This window comes from Coffea eugenioides, chromosome 9, assembly GCF_003713205.1.
Source record: "Coffea eugenioides isolate CCC68of chromosome 9, Ceug_1.0, whole genome shotgun sequence".
NCBI classification, from domain to species: Eukaryota; Viridiplantae; Streptophyta; class Magnoliopsida; order Gentianales; family Rubiaceae; genus Coffea; species Coffea eugenioides.
The window spans coordinates 9,252,158-9,269,470 of record NC_040043.1 but is presented as its reverse complement, the minus strand read 5'-3'; the positions used below and the strand labels follow the sequence as shown (position 1 = coordinate 9,269,470).

General features: G+C 36.3%; 2 protein-coding genes across 2 annotated transcripts; one reads left to right on the top strand and one right to left on the bottom strand.

Annotated features, from left to right (window-relative positions):
- Positions 1–1,102: 1,102 nt before the first annotated feature.
- Positions 1,103–7,154, top strand: LOC113782862 (uncharacterized protein At4g19900). The gene is made up of 5 exons (XM_027328801.1): positions 1,103–2,531; positions 2,861–3,010; positions 3,386–3,520; positions 4,498–4,692; positions 6,478–7,154. The coding sequence occupies exons 1-5, from the start codon at positions 1,144–1,146 to the stop codon at positions 6,662–6,664; spliced, it is 2,055 nt and encodes a 684-aa protein (XP_027184602.1). The 5' UTR covers positions 1,103–1,143; the 3' UTR covers positions 6,665–7,154.
- LOC113782153 (probable LRR receptor-like serine/threonine-protein kinase At3g47570) lies at positions 7,132–10,995 on the bottom strand. Its single transcript, XM_027328062.1, has 3 exons — positions 10,092–10,995; positions 7,814–9,817; positions 7,132–7,660 (listed from the first exon to the last, which is right to left on the bottom strand). The coding sequence occupies exons 1-3, from the start codon at positions 10,993–10,995 to the stop codon at positions 7,296–7,298; spliced, it is 3,273 nt and encodes a 1,090-aa protein (XP_027183863.1). The 3' UTR covers positions 7,132–7,295.
- Between the last annotated feature and the right edge of the window lie 6,318 nt (positions 10,996–17,313).

Sequence of the window (17,313 nt, the reverse complement as noted above, 5' to 3'; positions counted from 1 at the left end):
TGAGAAAATTTGAAAAGTAACACACTATTTTGCCTTTGTTTTCTACCCTGTGTAAAATGGGACGCAAGTTTTTTTTGTTATTTATGATGTCATTTTTAAAATTTTTTGGATTCCTCATTTTTTTCAAAAACAAGTTTTTCATATATAATGCTACAGTAATACATAAATAAAAACAATCTAAAAACACCACATCCATACAATACATCAAAAACAATTTCAAATATACAAAAAAAAAATACATCACCACCACCACCATCACCAACCACCAAAAGCACACCACTACCCGCCGCCCCTTCCCCCTCTCTCCTCCCTCTCCTTCTTCCTCATCCTCCCTCATCTCCTTCCCTTTTTCCTCTCTTTCTTCCTCCACCCTTCTCTTCCCTCTTCCTCCCCTCCTTTCCATGTGTCTCTCGCTGTCCCCTCCCCCTCTCCCATCGCGACCAAATTTGGTCGCGGGCGGCGTCCATCTTCTGGTTGCGACTCACGGTTAGAGAGGACTAGAGGGGGGGGTGGTGGGAGAGGAGGGAGGAGAGAAGGGATGGTGGGTAGTGATGGATGGTTGTAAGATTTTATAAAATTTTAAAAATATCACATTAAAATTTTTAATTTTAAAAATATCTCAAATTATATTTTCAAACACACCTCAAAAACCCCATTAAAAACATCTATAATAAAAGTTTTTCAATTTTATTATTCCAGTAAAATATTTCAAAAACATTTTAAAAAACAGTTAATCCAAATGAAACCTTAATTTCTATCGCCATGAAATACTTCTCACAACAATATAATGTAACAAAATTAAACCGTAAATTCATAGTAACTTCTATATTGACTTTCATATTGTTTTAATTATTAATTCTTTGTCTCGTTTGCAATTTGAATTATTTTTATTTTTTGACAATATTTAGAAAAAAATTAAACCATCATAGTAACTTCTATATTGACTTTCATACTTTTTTTAATTATTAGCTCTTTCTCTCTTTTGCAATTTGAATTATTTTTTATTTTTTGACAATATTCAAGACAAATTAAACACTTATAATTTTCAGTGCTCAGTTGCTTTTTTAGCAGTTTTTCAACCGTTACTTATAACTGAAATTCAACATTCCATTTCATCACCACTGCCGCCACCAGCAGAGTCACATGCTCCGCCAACGGCGGCGCCACCGCTACGGTGCCCACATTTGTGCCTTATTAGCTGCCGTCCTTCTCCTCCTCTCCGTCACTCTCCTCTACAGTCGGATCAACTTCTTCCAGTCCCACTCCACAGGTCCACACCAGCACTCCTATTCCCAGTACGACGGCGTCTCGCTAACCGACAACCCCCTCGTCGAAGATTCCACCGACTCTCTTGATCATGCCTCGAATTCTGACGACCTCATCGACGAGCAGGATGACGCCGTTTTGAACACCAAATATAGCAACAGTAATGGTGATGATTTCCTCTTAGGTGGAGAATCGGAAGAAGATGTGGAGGACGAGGACGACGACGTCGTTTCAGGTCAAAATGATAAGTCTAAGTCTTCTTCTTCTTCTTCTTCTTCATCTTCGCTTTACTATTTTGATCATCAGAACGGCGTCGTTAGGAGAGGGTTTAATAAGAAATCAATTGAGGAATGGGAAGATTATGTTGGTTTTGAATCTAAGCTGGGGTTAGAATTAGGGTTTAGTAATCGGGGATCTAAGACTGCATTTGGATCGGATGATATTCCTGTTGATGAAAAAACGAGGAAAAAGTTAACTGAGGTTAAGGGAATTGAGGACGCATTATTGTTGAAGGGCTCAAAGTTGAGGGAAGGGTGGGGTGAATGGTTTGATAAAAAGAGTGATTTCTTGAGGAGGGATCGGATGTTTAAGTCAAATTTGGAGGCCGTAAATCCGATGAATAATCCGATTTTGCAGGACCCGGATATGCCAGGGGTAACAGTGTTAACTAGAGGGGATAAGCTTGTACAGAAGGGTATGTTGAATGAGTTCAAAAAAGTGCCATTTTTGGTTAAGAAGCCATTGGCATTTGAGAACAAGCAGAGCGTTGAGAAAGACGAGAATGTTGAGGTACAGAAAGATGAAATGAAGAAAATCAAGATGAACAAGCGAAAAACTTTGGATAATGCTAATAGTCAGAGTAGTTATACACGGAAGAACGAGATTAAGAATAATGGTAGCGGTAATCATGGTTACATTGTGAAACAAGTTGATAATAGGAAGGATTTGAATGGGAACGGTGAGAAGAGGGAGGGAAAGAATGTGAAAAATGAGTTTTCAGGGCTGGTGTTTGCGGATGGAAGAAGATGGGGGTACTATCCGGGGTTGGATTCTAGATTGTCGTTTAATAATTTTATGGATGCCTTTTTTAGGAAAGGGAAGTGTAATTTGAGAGTTTTTATGGTATGGAATTCTCCCCCTTGGATGTTTAGTGTACGTTACCAGAGGGGGCTTGAGAGCGTTTTGTATCATCATCCAGATGCATGCGTGGTAGTGTTTTCTGAGACGCTTGAGTTGAATTTCTTCAGTAGCTTTGTGGAGGATGGGTAAGTCTTTTTTGTGTTCTCTTTTTCCTTTAGTGGGATGAGGATGTTGCTTTTGTTCTCTAATTGGAAGAATCAGTTCATTTGCTTGGTTTTTTACAGGCCTCTTTCTTTTGCAGCTCTGGTTAACCATGTTTTGTCCTTTTTTTTATGTTCTTTGTAGTTTTTAGAGAACACACTTGATTATATGACTCTATAAAGCATATTTTGTTGCGTCATGATTGCTCTTGGTTTTCAAAGATTTTGTTTTGGTGCACGTTTGTCATATGCCTTGTACCATTTGAGGTGAAAACAAAAGATGCTTGACAACTCTGCTATCCCCTGTTTTGCAGTTTCAAGGTGGCTGTCGTCATGCCAAATCTTGATGAGCTACTTCAAGATACACCAACACATATATTTGCCTCTGTCTGGTATGAATGGAAGACGACAAAATATTATCCTATACATTACAGTGAACTCATCAGGCTTGCTGCTCTGTACAAGTAAGCAAAATTTAGTAGCTGAATCTTTTCAAGGCCAAAGCAGTATGAATCATTTGAAATACTTATTCTGGAACCAAATTTTTTAAAAAACAAGAATTGATTGGAGAATAACTCATGACAAGTGTTACAGGTAAGAAAGTTTGGTCTGAATTTAAGAAAATTCAGAAAGAGAAACATCCAGTGAAGTTAATCTGATACACTGACTATATTCTAAACTATGAAATTAAGCATCAGTGAGCGTACAATCAAAGTGGCAGAAAGTTTGACCTCTGCAAAATGGAACAGTAAATTTATCTTTGCAATTGCTTTTACATAATACACTGACAATTTTCTATTAGTGTAAAGTTTCTCTAATTCAACCTTTGTGTATTGCAGGTATGGTGGTATTTATCTTGACTCTGATGTTATAGTGCTGAAAAAGTTATCATTACTTAATTGTACTGTTGGCCTGGAAGACGAGCAAAAGGAGAACACTTTGAGTGGTGCAGTAATGGCCTTCAGAAAGCACAGGTACATCAGTATTATTACAAAGCTTTTTACTACACTTTTAGTGATATAGTTTTTTTTAAACTACATGGCATCCTTTAAGGAAAATTTTTTGTAGCAATTATAAATATAACTAAGTGCATCTAGGTTTTAAAAAAAATACCATTCATAAAGTTTTCCTTCTTAGCCTGTGGATGTTCAATAGTTGGATTTTGTGCTCCTACAGTGCTTAATAAGCTGGAAGGAAACTATTAAGAACATTTGCTATCTTGATTCCATAAACTCTGTCTCAGAACTAGCTAGGACTCACTTATACAGGGTTGCACTTTCTGATCCAGGATTGAGTATTGATGTGTAGAAAGATGAAGGAAGAAAGTAATTGAAATCTTTTTGGTATATAATCAGTAGGCATTTAGTAAGTCTTAGATAAACTGTGTAGAGCTTCAAAGAAATCACTCCATGTATTTATTGTCCCACTGAAGGCATTCTGTTTATGGGCTAAGGTGGATAAAGATGCTTGTTTGAATACTGGTACTGGGAGAACTCTGAAGTTAGCAGAAAACTGATTGCCAGGAAAATTGTTTTTTATTAGTAGCTCAATGTTGTTTGGCATGAAATACCATTGGAGTACACGATTAAGAAGTCTTTTTTCAAACTTGTAGAATGATATTAAAGATGTTCACCTTATATATGATTTTATACCTTAATTTAGAATATTGATGTGAGGACCAAAGAGTGCTCGAGTACAAAGGTAGACTTGGAAGAAAATGACTTATCATGAGTTTCTAGGACTTAGTTTGCGTCGTTTCTTATAAATCTGACTTGTATATCTCATAGAAGTTACATTTGATTTATGTCTATTTGGATGTGAACTTGGAATGCTTTGACATTATATCTTTGCATGTAGTGGATGTTAGAAAATTTACATTTCTATAATTTTCTGTGTATCCTGTTTTAGTGTTGACTCTCTTTGTTTCTTTTGATTTTGTGCTTTTTTGCAGTCCATTTATAATGGAGTGCTTGACAGAGTTCTATGCATCATATGATGATACCCAGTTGAGATGGAATGGAGCTGATCTTTTAACTAGAGTTGCTCTCAACTTTTCTAGTAACAAGAATCACTTTGATAAAAGGATGGAGCTCAGAGTGCTACCTTCTTTTGTTTTCTTTCCTATCAGTCGAAGTAATATTTCAAGGTAAAAATTTATGAAAAGCTCTATGCTTGTTACGTTTGCAAGTAACCTGTCTTTCATTTGAAATGTCATTGCTCAGAGTACTCTGGTGGTTCGGGCATCATGTCTTGCCAATTTGTTTTTGAAGCACTCATGCCAAGTTGTGCTAGACTGTTTTGGGTACACCTTTTTTAGTGCAATTCTCTTACAATCAATTTGCAAACCTATCCTTTTGTGCTTGGATTTCAACTTGAAGATTCAGGGCCTCTTTCTTATTGCTTAAAATGAGCTGATTTTAGCCCTTTCTAAGCTAGAGGGTTTTTAATTTGACTGTTGACTTCTATTCGTCATGATTCTAAGCTGAAATAAGCAGCTCTAAAGGTGCTTTTAAAGCAGCTTTTGGCTTTTAAACTTTTATAGGGGAATATTTTTTTAGGTGGCTTTGAGGGTGCTTAAGTAAGCAAGATCAAGAACAGATGTGTTTCTTTTAAAGTTTTGTGGGTTTAAAGGATCTTGATGCTTAATCGCTAAGTTGAATTTAGTACCTTGAGGGGAATTGGAATTATCTTAAACACTTAAAATGGGGGAAAGAAAATGAAGTGTGTATTTGGTTTTGCTGTGACCACCAGAGTATATGCATGCATATCTAAACATTTGCCACTTGTAAGTTATGTAAGTTTATATAATCAGCTGATATTAATGAGATTTGAAAGTGTTTTTGCAAGTAAATACTTTCAATAGCAAAGTCGAAATTCAGCCGAGTGTGAGTCTAGTATTTTATACCAGTTAAACTCCATTCTACATGTCAATCTGATAACTAATACTATTGTGATAAAAATATCAGCAAACCAGTAATCTTCTCAAGAAAAAAGGAAAGAAGAGAAAACCCAGGTAATGAGAAAGGGAAAAAAGGAAAAAATGAAAGAGAAGAGATGATACCTTTCTGTTTTGTTGAGAAATAGATAGGGATTTTTTTTTCAAATGTGCCTTTTACCCTCAAAATCCACAGAATCTTGATGTTTGTATTTTGGCCAAATGTGTAAACAGAAGAAGGTCTCGTTTATTTCCCCTCCCTCTCATGTGAAGGGAAGGGAAGAAGGATAAGAAGTAGTTGATGGTTTTAGATGTCTCCATTTCTTTCCTTTTGTAGTTCATCTAAAACTCAAAATAAGTTTTATTTTTCTCTTTATATCTTTATTTTTCTTCCCATCCAAATCAAGCGAAAAGGCTGGAAATGCATTTCATAAATAATGATTTGCTACTTTATATGATGGATTTCCAGTTACTGATATTCTTCTGGAACAAAAGAAGTAAAATTTGGTGAGCTATTTATTGTTAAATAATATGATGATGATCTCCCACAGATATTTAAGTATTAGAGGTTCAACGGTCTGTCTTGGGGTCTTGTTACTTTACTAATATCTGAGTGATGATGTCTATAGCTATTGTATATGGCCTACAAATCATGGATTCATGGGATATTTCCACCACCTCAAATGGTGGCAGGAGAATCCTGGAAATTCATCTCTGAGAAGTTGACCTGAATTGGAATTACCAGTCAATTGTCTCACTACTACCAGTCAAATTTGTGGGCACTGTATATGGTGCCCTGAAAGTCATCTTTCAGGAAAATCTGCTGATTGCCAGATCCAAATCACTTTCTTAATCTATTCTTTTTCATTGCCCCCACTTTTCTCTTTTCTGCTTTCATTGTCTGAAACTTAACAATAGACAGTCTAACTCTTTCTTCTTCAAGGTAAGGTCTGTGTAGATTCTAAAACCATATTTATTGTAACTTCTCTTGAATAGGTACTTTTCAGCTCCAGCAACAGATACGGAAAGAACTGAACAAGATTTTCTGTTGAACAAGATTTTAAACAAGTCAGTTACAGTACATTATTGGAATAGTTTGACTTCTTCTCTGATTCCAGAGCCTGAGAGCCTTGTTTCCAGGCTAATTAATCAGCCTTGTATCCGTTGCTCTGATGTATTATAGTTTTATATACATGATCACATGTTTCCAAGAACTGCCCTCCCAACTGAAACTGATATGAAGAAGCTTAGTTCTGCACTTGCTGACCCTCTCTTTACATGGAAAATGGAGGAACCGAGAAGAGTTTGATCAATGAGATTATGCATTTGGTTGTGCATTGGGGTTGCTTGCTGCTATGGGTATGGACTGGGTCACAAGCTTATACTGCAGATTGATTTTGAAGATTGAAGAACGCGCATCTCTACTAGGAATCAGAAATTTCTCACTGTTGAGGTTCGGAGGGCATGCAGTTTTTTATTGCAGTTTCTTGGTTAAGATATACAGAAGCCATGCTTGCAGATCCGAGCGCCTAATGTCTTGTGGTATGAGGAATCTCTCATTTATTCTTTTAAATTAGAAACTATTAGTTGGCTCTGCATGTTAGTCATTTTTCTTTTTCATTATATTCAAATGGTCCTCTGACCTCCAGATGGCAAGAAAGTTGATTTCTTGATATTCTTTTGCAAATAAAGTAGATGTCTAAACATGAATGTGATGTAGTTTGTTACACAAACACGCAACGAAGGGACCTAATACAGTTGGTCTCATCAATTCTCATGCTATAATAACCAAGGAAAAGTGCCAAATTAAGTGCTTACTTTACCACATAATTACCATGAGAACTTTGAAGCTGCATCCTAATTCTTTTGAGCGTGGAAAGAACATCTTGCATGTTCTTTCTAGCATTGGGTGATGTTTCTGTGCAGTCCAAAGCCAACTCCATAAGTGATGACACAGAACGCATCTTAGCATCAAAATTTTCTTCTTCTGGTTTTAGCATGTTAGAGTCTAAAACCTGCAAAAGTCCACTTGGAAAAGAATCTATGATCCATTGCCTCAGGGTTATAGCTCCAGCAAACATGTCATCACTAGGTTTTACTCGAGTGAAAGTCTCCATCAACATGATACCATAACTATAAACATCACATTTAGTGGACACTAACCCTTCCAATCCATGCTCTGCAAAAACCAATTTCAATGTTAAGAGCAAATATATAATCTTTTTCTCAAGAATGTCGTATTCTGAGCAAAGAAGAAAAGATTTTTGTCGAAGGAACGAGTAAATTTGAAGCGCGGAAGAAGATGAATCGCAAAAAAAAAAAAGGGTTTTACCCGGTGCAATGTATCCTATTGTCGCGATTGTTTTGGTACGTGTGATTCCATCTTCTGCACCCAATAATTTTGCAATACCAAAATCGCATACATGTCCTACCATATCTTCATCAAGCAAAACATTGCTAGGCTTCACATCACAGTGCACCACTGAGGTAGAATAACCATTATGGAGGTAATCCAATGCAGATGCCACATCTATCATTATATCTAGCCTCTGAAAGATGTCTAGGAAGTAGTTGTGAGAATACAACCATTTTTCAAGGCTGCCATTAGGCATGTACTCCAGTACTAGGGCTTTGAAGTCCATGTCCTGGTTGGAGCAACTAGTGATGACTTTTGTTAAATTTCGGTGACGAATGTTGCGTACTACTTCACATTCTGTATCAAAGGTCTTGAGTGCTCCTGCTAGTTTCATGTTAAATACTTTTACAGCCACAGGAGTACCATCAGGCAGTGTACCTTTGTAGACAGAGCTGTAACCCCCAATACCAAGCAGGTTGCTTTCACTGAATCCGTCAGTAATTTTTTCAAGTTCATAATAGGAAATCCTTTGATGTGCTGTTGCAGGTGATGGATCAGTTTCAACTGCTTTTTCCTTTTTCTTTTGCCATCTTGCAATTAGAAATCCCAGAGCTGATACAAGAATTAGAGATGAAATCCCAAGGATGATATATATGATCGAAAAGAATCTTTTCCTTCTCCTGTGGGGAGAAATCATAGGGCAGGGAAGCACTTGAAACTGAGGAGCACCACATAGTGCACCATTAGACAAAAAAGACTGATTTGTGAAGTTTTGGAAAGGACCACCTGTAGGAATTTGCCCACTTAGTTGATTGAAGGAGACATTAAATTGTCTGAGGTACTTGAGATCCTCGAGTGACTGGGGAATCATTCCAGTAAGCTTGTTATGAGACAAATCTAATCCTTCCAAGCTTACCACCTTACCTAGTGTATTTGGAATAGGCCCTTCCAGGTTATTCTGGGCTAAGGAGAGATTGATCAGGTTCTGAAGGACACCTATAGATTGTGGAATATTTCCAGAGAAGTTATTGCTGGACAAATCAATTTCTATTACAGCCTTTAAGTTTCCAATTTCAGGAGGTAGAAATCCGCTAAGTGAATTTGAGGATGCATCAAATCTCAGAAGATCTTTAAGCCTCCATAATCTTGGAGGCAAACTTGAGCTGAAACTGTTAGAAGCTAGAGTAAGATGTCTCAAGGAAGAAATATTTCCTATACAGGATGGCACAGCACCCGAGATTTGATTCCCTCTGAGACCTATTGCGCCAAGCTTTTGTAAGCTGCAGATATTGTCTGGCACTGATCCTGTTATCTTGTTGTTGTCTAAATACAACTGTTGAAGGCTTTGTAAACCATCAATGGTACTCGGAATTGTACCAATCAAATTGTTGTCAGATAGACTTAACAAGGAAACCCTAGTCAGATTACCGATTTGGTCTGGAATAGTACCCCTGATATTACATCCAGAGGAATCAAAAATTTGGAGAGAGGTAGAAAAATTACCAATGGAGGCTGGAAGTGTACCATTTAAAGGATTCTCGCCAATCACAAGTTCTGTCAGATTTCTGCATTTTGTCAAAGAAGTAAGAAATACGAGTTCTGAAGATGAAGATTCAATCATCAAATTGTTACCCCCCAAGCTCAGAAGATTAAGTGATCCTAAATTTCCAAGTGCATTGGGTATAGGACCACTGAAAATGTTATTTGAGAGGTCCAAAATGGTGAGCTTTGAAGCATTTGAGATGGAAACAGGTATATTTCCACTAAGGTTATTCATTCCAAAGTGAAGTGTTTCAAGATTTGGCACTTTTTTGCCCATATCTGAAGGAAGATTACCAGATAGGGAATTTGCCACACATGTGAAGTCCTGAAGTGTTGAAATGTTGAAGACACTTGCCGGAATGGAACCACTTAAACTATCCCCATCTAATCCAAACACTTCTAGTCTTTGAAGGTTACCAATCTCAGTTGGTATTGTACCTGCCAGATTATCACAGTGCATAAACAGAAATAATTAACTACTCTGAAATTGTTCAAACTCCAAGACCAAGAAAAAATGGATAATACTAGTAAAATAAAGCTGTCCCAGAGTGACATATTGTCATAATTTTTTATCTGACTACTCACATCAAGAATTAGCTGTTAAATAGAGTAAGAAAACTATATAAAAGAAACGATTACATGAGGAGAAAGTGAAAACTTTCAAGCATGCAAATGTCGCAAACTGAAATTGGGCAGGGGGAAGCAAAATTACCTTCCAAATTGTTGCCCCCAAGATGTAACAGTGTCAGCAGAGTTAAATTCCCAATTTCTCTTGGTATGGTTCCACTAAATTCATTGCGGGACAGTGATAGAACTTGAAGCTGTGAACATTTTCCTATACTAGGTGGTATGAGGCCTTCTAGTTCATTGCTTGAAAGATAAAGCCCTTCAAGCTTTGGAAGATTATAGCAAAAATCTACTGGAAGATCACCGGACAGATCATTGCCCGAAAGGGCCAAGTTTTCCAGCAAGGAAAGATTGAACACATGTGGTGGTATAGGACCTGTAAACTGGTTACCTTCCAGGTTTAAAAATGTTAAGGAATGAAGATCACCTATTTCTTCTGGAATGCTCCCTTGTAGGAAATTCCTGTTCAAGGCTAGCTCCTCAATTTTAGTTAGATTAGAGAGTGAGGCTGGTATGCTACCTGAAAAGCTGTTACGCGAGAGGTGCAAGAATTGAAGTTCAGGCAAGGAACTGAAGACAGATGGTGGAATCTTCCCACTAAAATTGTTACGCCTTAAATCAAGAAGCTTCAACCTGCGCAACAAAGCTAGCTGTCCAGGCAGATTTCCCGAAAAACTGTTGTTACTGAGATCAAGATAACTGAGAAAAGAGAGGTTTCCCAGGTCTGCGGGGATGCTTCCAGTGAGGCCCATGTTGGAAATATCCAGGGATGTGACTCTGGAATGCCTTGAACCGCAAGTGACACCAATCCAGCTGCAGACAGATGATGCTGCAGACCAGTTTTTCTCTAGGAAAACATTGTTAGAGCTAAAAGAAATATGCGATTTTAACACCAGAAGCGCAGATTGATCAGAGGTATTTGTTAAAGCAGATGTAACACAATGAACAGACCAGAATGCAGCAAACAAGAGGATTCTGGCTCTACCCATTGAAGATTTTTAGTTGGAATGTGCGGTTTCTCTAAACCTAACAAAGTGGGCGTGACAGAAATATGAATGGGAAATGAAGAAACTCTGAATCAATAGTCATTCTTTATTGTCTTGTAGTATAATAAATTTGCTTTTCTGGGATTTGCTTGGTGGATATTTAGCTCATCAGCTTTGTCCTTTACAGTGAAAGTCCAATCTTGAAACAGGATGGCTTCCCCCCATCCCGCCCGCCACAGGCCCCCACCCCCAACCCCGGGAGGGGCCGCCGCCTGCAGAGTATAGAAGCAACCTTTGGATAAAGTTTAATCTTCAAACTCTTTTAACAAAAACTTTTGCATTGGCATTGAAAGAGACCATGCATGTTAATGTTTTCACCAAATTTCCCTCGAATTTGGGGCGAAAGAGGCAAATTCATCCATAACTCCGTAGACAAGTAGATTAAAGCATAAAAAATCAAAATACATGTCCACAGGCAGACACGGTTCAGTTGAATGCAGATGTATTTGTTACATAATCTAGTGTATATTTATATCACTTTGTTATAAGCCAGAATTATGCTTTTATATACTGAACCTCATAAGAAATATTACTAAATATATAAGCATACACTAATTTCTATAAGAAGTACCATCTAAAACAGATTGGTTTTAACCATATGCACCTTTACAGGTATGCTTATTTTTCACCATTTTGCTGCTAAAAGTGTACAAGCTGCATTGTTCTTCACTTTTAGTTCTCCAAATAATCAGTGATCATATCCCTCCTTCAATCTCAGTCCACTGAGGCTGCACAAGTTGATAGTAAACAAGTTTACCAGGGTATAATCATGATAAAGCATTTGGCTTTTAACAAATGGACAGGAATCTTAAAACCAAAGCCATGAGGTCATCTTAATCCGATTAATATTTATGAGGTAGCTGTTGGTCCTCTTTGCACACAATCATTGAGTTATCAAATGTCTTTCAACTTGTTATGCTTCGTTTTCATTGTGATGTCAAAGTTTTCGGTTTTGTGGTTCATAAGCTGCCAGTCTTATTGTGTATGGTCAATGCTGGTGATAACTTATAACATTGGAATCCATACCCCAGGCGTATTGCTACATTAAAGTTTGGTCCCATATTTACCAGTCTTTTTCTTTTTTTGGGGATAATTTCAAAAACCTTTCTTGAGGCTTTTGATGATTGTGACCACCTCCTCTATGGTTTGAAAATTTACACTTACCTCAGTTGATGCTATGAAAAAATTATGATAGCCTTCACAAATTTTACAAATTTTAAGTGAAAATGAGTTTAAATGAGAAAAGTGAAAATTCTTTTTTGGTAATACTTCTTTATCCTAAAACTCTAACGTCATCTAGTCTACTACATTATGCTTCGCTCTCAATTTTTCTGACTAGAGTTATTAATCAATTTATAAAATTTCGACCAACCAATTAGGGAGGTATTTGTTAAAATAAGTATCATAAAAAATTACTTAACCAAAAAATATTTCCAAAGTGCCAAAAAGAATGCTTTCAAAACATAGCTTAAATTTTCCTACAAAAAACTAACTTGAAATTTTCACCTAAAGGATAATGGTGGCAGTTGACTTTTTAACATTTAATTTGTTTTACATATGAGAGAGGAGCAATATTGGATATTCATTGGATTTTTTTTTTTGCTTACACCATCAACGGTTAGCAAGACATACTTTCTAAGGGAGGTTTCAGTAATTTTTCAAACCTCAGAAGAGGTGGTTACAATTATCAGGAACTTCAAAGGAGGTTTCTGAAATTATCCCTATATATTTTTTTTCCCTAGAAAAGATCATGCATACATTATGTGCTAATAAGTTGTCATGTAAAATACATGTAATTTCTCAGAAAAGGTACAAATGTACATTATATGTTCATTTTGGGAGAAAATTATTTTATTTTGGATATGTTGAGAATCAAAATGCATTATGTTATGCATGGGGAAGTAAAAAAAAAAAAAAGGACAAACTCAAAAGTATAAGTACCTTAGTGCAATTTTCCCTTGTTTTATCATTGCAGAATGCTAGTTGGATTAATACCTAATCTTTGTCACTTTTGGCTTTATCCTTAGCAAGAAGTTTTGGTCCACTGTTCCACACAATCTACAAATGCATGCGCATGGGCATGGTAGTATAATATAGAGGGGCTAATCTTTAGGTAACAACTAGCAATGTTCTTAAATTATTAAAACAGAAGTTATAATTGATACATCAACTAGCAGTAGGACTACTTTGGTATAAAGAAAAATGTTTTGGGACAATGGAGTTTACAAAAAAGTTTGAGGGATTTCCATGAGACTATGACAATTTAGTTTAGGATCCAAATTAAGAAATTTTAAAATAAAACTTGAGGGACCTCCATGAGAATTTAAAATTAATTTAGGTATTAGATGTACAAATTTTTATATAGTTATCACTAAAGGCAAAATATTGAAGTGAATTGATTATAGTTTTTTAGGAAAAGCAAAAACTTTAGACAATCAAGAATACAAAGGAGAAAAATATTAGCTAAATCATCTACACCACGTGGCAATATACTAAGAGCATCCACAATGGATTACACTTTATGGAGTGTAATCCACATGCCACGTCAGCATTCCACTTTCTCCTCTTTTATTACACTTTCACTCACAATGGATTACACTCCACAAGGTGTAATAGCATGGGTCCACAATTAATCAAATATTTATTTTAATAATGCATAACTCATATCCCATAAATAAATAAAGTAATTTTTAAAACTAATTTTGTTATTTTTAAAAAATAAAGTACTAACTTTCGTTAAATTTTGTACATTTTGAATTTTTTTATTTTCTAAAAATGATATTATTAATTTTTAAGTTTGAATAATATATCTTTTTCTATGTTTCAAAAATAATATATTGTTATTTTTTTAAAAATAATTATGTAGGAAATTAAACAAATATTTGATACTTCAAATGCGAAGATATCATAATAATCCATACTTAATTAATAATTCGAAATGTAATTAGTTGAACTCCATAACATAATATTACATAAGTTAAATCAAATAAAATACAAATAATAACAAAATGAATACTAGTTTTCATTGTCACTGCCTTCGAATCGTTCCCAAATATGCTCGACCAAGTCTGATCGAAGTTGATGATGTACTTCTCGATCACGTAATTCCGCATTCCTTTGAAGGTAATATTGAAAATTTTCGGCCGAACCTTGAGTCACAGAAATCGTTGGTAATACCCCGATGTGTAATGATTTCTCATATTTGGATTAAAATAAGGAGGTGGAGGATACATGGGAATTGGATATGAAAAATTTGGCAGATTTTGAAAATTTGATGGATGATTGGAAGTGGATAAATTTGGGGGAAATGCATAATTTTGCACATTTGTAGGAATACCAGAAAATGGGTAATTTGGAAAATTTTGGGGGTTTTGATTTTGTGAGGATGATGAATTTTCTATATTTGGAGCATTTAACATATTTGTAAAACTACTCCAATTTTCATCCATAATCACAAAAAATGAATTAAATGAGTGAGAGAATAAAAGAAATAATAGAGTAGAATATTGGGATATATTTTAGTAAAAAGTGTTGTGTGTTTATATAGAATTCTAAAAAAATAGTGCCGTTGGAAATAATGTTGCCGTTGGAAATGTTATCCTCAGCACCCAGGAAATAATGTTGCCGTTGGAAATCCTCTCTGAGCCATTTTACCGTTGCCAGGAAGAAAAGTCAATGGATTACACGCATCACACAGGTGATGCGTGTAATATCCATGACACGGCTCCAATGGGGAGCCGTGTCATGGAGGGGTGTAATGGGGAGCCATTACACCCCCATTGGAGCTGCTCTAATATCAATCAAAACCCACTAAATAATGTGGCGGGCCACTTCTTTTCTAACATTTATTAGACAAGACAAGAAATGGTCCATCGATATTAATTGGTATTGGGTGGTTGATACTAATGTATAATGTGACATGTATCACATGAGGTATGTGGTGCACCATAGGAGTGTAATCAAGTCGAGCCGCTCACGAGTAGCTTGCGAGCGGCTTGGTAAAAAGCTTGGCTCGAGCTCGAGCTACTCGTTACATTCAACGAGTCGAGTTCGAGCTCCAAAAATAAATACTTGAGTGCTCGACGAGCTTAATCGAGTTTTTATATTATATTTATATTATATATTTTGAAAAAAAAAATTTAGGTTTATTCCAAAACTCGAGTTCGAGCTCGAGTAGATCGGGCTTGATATTTACTCGAGCTCAAACGAGTCGAGTTCGAGTTTTATTTTATTTTATCGAGTCGGCTCGATAGTATCTCAAGTGCACCATATACTTTTTCAATTCAATACAAAGACTCGGACCTATTATGCATCCACTCCATACGCTCTCAACACGAAGTTTCGGAAAAAACAGGTGTGTGAATTCGAAAATTATATATATTTAAAAAACCTTATAAGTTATCTTACAAAAAAAATTTTAATCCAAGATTTGAACCTTGAACTTGAATGTAGGTTCTCTCCTGACCACTAAACTAAGAAGAATGTTAATTAAGAAGTAAAAGCCCCTGTTATAATTACTACAAGTGGAAAAATAATTGAATCAATTGTATCCAAGCACAAAGGACAAAAAGTAAAAAGGTTTTGGCATAATGATATGCATGGTTAAGAGAGGAAATTAATCTTACATATGGACAAAGTAATATCACAAAGAACCATAAAATTCAATCAAAAATAAATATGAAGAGTAGAAAGAACTATAATTTGTGATGGAAAAGTCAGGAGAGGGGTGGGGGGATAAAAATTTCTAGAGCTGAGACAAGATAAGGAGTTAAAGTAATTTTTTATATAAGGGAAGTGATATTTGCACTCCCTAATTAGCCTCTAGCAGTTCTTGAAGGCATATTATTTATTGAAGGAATTGGAGTGACAGAGATAATTAAGGAATGCGAATATCAGTTCCCTCTATAAAATTGTACAAGTCACGATGCAATATCTCAAAATTCGCCCTCCAACCCTCTTTAGATTGATCTATGAAAACTAACTTTGAAACTAGTACTCAATGAAAAAAAAAATTACAAAAAGGAATGAAAGTATGCAAAATCAGTCACTGTCAAAATGTTTCTAGAAAAGCTTCATTAGTGCGTAGAATTGTCTGTGGCATGGAAGATACTCAGGATGCAACAAGTTTTCCTACTTCAAACTCCTACCACAACTTCTTTTAAACTGGATTCTTATTTTTTTGAGCGCAGAAACGACATCTTGCATGTTAGTTCTTGCATCAGGTGATGTTTCAGTGCAGGCCAATGCTAGCTTCATCAGAGATATCACACACTCCAGCATCTTCTGGTTTCAGCAAATTGGAGTCTACAACCTGCATAATTGCACTTGGAAATGATGACTTAATCCAAACCCTGAGGGCCATGTCTCCAGAAAAAATGTCATCACTAGGCGGTCCCCTTCTGGTGAAAGTTTCCATCAACATGATTCCATAGCTATAAACATCACATTTGGTGGAAATCAGTCCTTCTAATCCAAACTCTGCATTAATGATTTCGAGTTTTCTTCAGACAATATATAACCTTAGAGCCCAGGAATAATGCTAAACCTATGGAAGACAACGAAAGATTTTTCAAAGCTGAGAAGGCAAAGGGAAGTTGGAAGTGAGGGACGGTAGTTCCTGGTGCCATATAACCCATTGTGGCCAGAGTTTTTGTATGTGCAGTTCCATCTGGTTCTGCACCTAATAATTTGGCAATACCAAAATCAGAGACATGCCCTACCATATCTTCATCAAGCAGGACGTTACTAGGCGTCACATCGCAATGCACCACTGGTGCATCATAACCGTTGTGAAGATAATCCAATGCAGAAGCTAATCTATCATTATATCTAGCCTTTGCAAGTTGTCTAGGAAGTGGTCTTCCAAATATTACCATTTTTGGAGGCTTCCATTATGCATGTATTCCATCACCATTGCTCCAAACTTCATGTCTGGGGTGGAGCAACTAGTAATGACTTTGGATAGGTTCCGGTGGCAAAGATGGCCTAATACTTCACATTCTGTATCAAAAGTTTTAAGAGCTCCTCCTGATTTCAGGTTGAAAACGTTTACAGCCGAAACAGTCCATCTCTGAGAATACCTTTGTAAACAAGCTATAGCTCCCAATGCCAAGCAAGTTGCTCTTACTGAATCCCTGCGTTATTTTCTCAAGTTCATTATAGGAGTTCGTTCCATGATTTATTGAAGGAATTGGCACAGTTTGAAGTGTAGTTCGCCTTCTCATTTTCCATCGTATAAAAAATATCCCATAGCTGATACAA

Excerpts from the sequence above, each read along its gene's own strand:
- LOC113782862 (XM_027328801.1), top strand. The coding sequence starts at position 1,144 with ATGCTCCGCCAACGGCGGCGCCACCGCTACGGTGCCCACATTTGTGCC. Across the intron at positions 3,011-3,385 it reads AGGCTTGCTGCTCTGTACAA|GTATGGTGGTATTTATCTTG; the intron begins GTAAGCAAAATT and ends TGTGTATTGCAG. Across the intron at positions 4,693-6,477 it reads AGTCGAAGTAATATTTCAAG|GTACTTTTCAGCTCCAGCAA; the intron begins GTAAAAATTTAT and ends TCTCTTGAATAG.
- LOC113782153 (XM_027328062.1), bottom strand. The coding sequence starts at position 10,995 with ATGGGTAGAGCCAGAATCCTCTTGTTTGCTGCATTCTGGTCTGTTCAT. Across the intron at positions 9,818-10,091 it reads TGGGGGCAACAATTTGGAAG|GTACAATACCAACTGAGATT; the intron begins GTAATTTTGCTT and ends ATAATCTGGCAG. Across the intron at positions 7,661-7,813 it reads AATAGGATACATTGCACCGG|AGCATGGATTGGAAGGGTTA; the intron begins GTAAAACCCTTT and ends TGGTTTTTGCAG.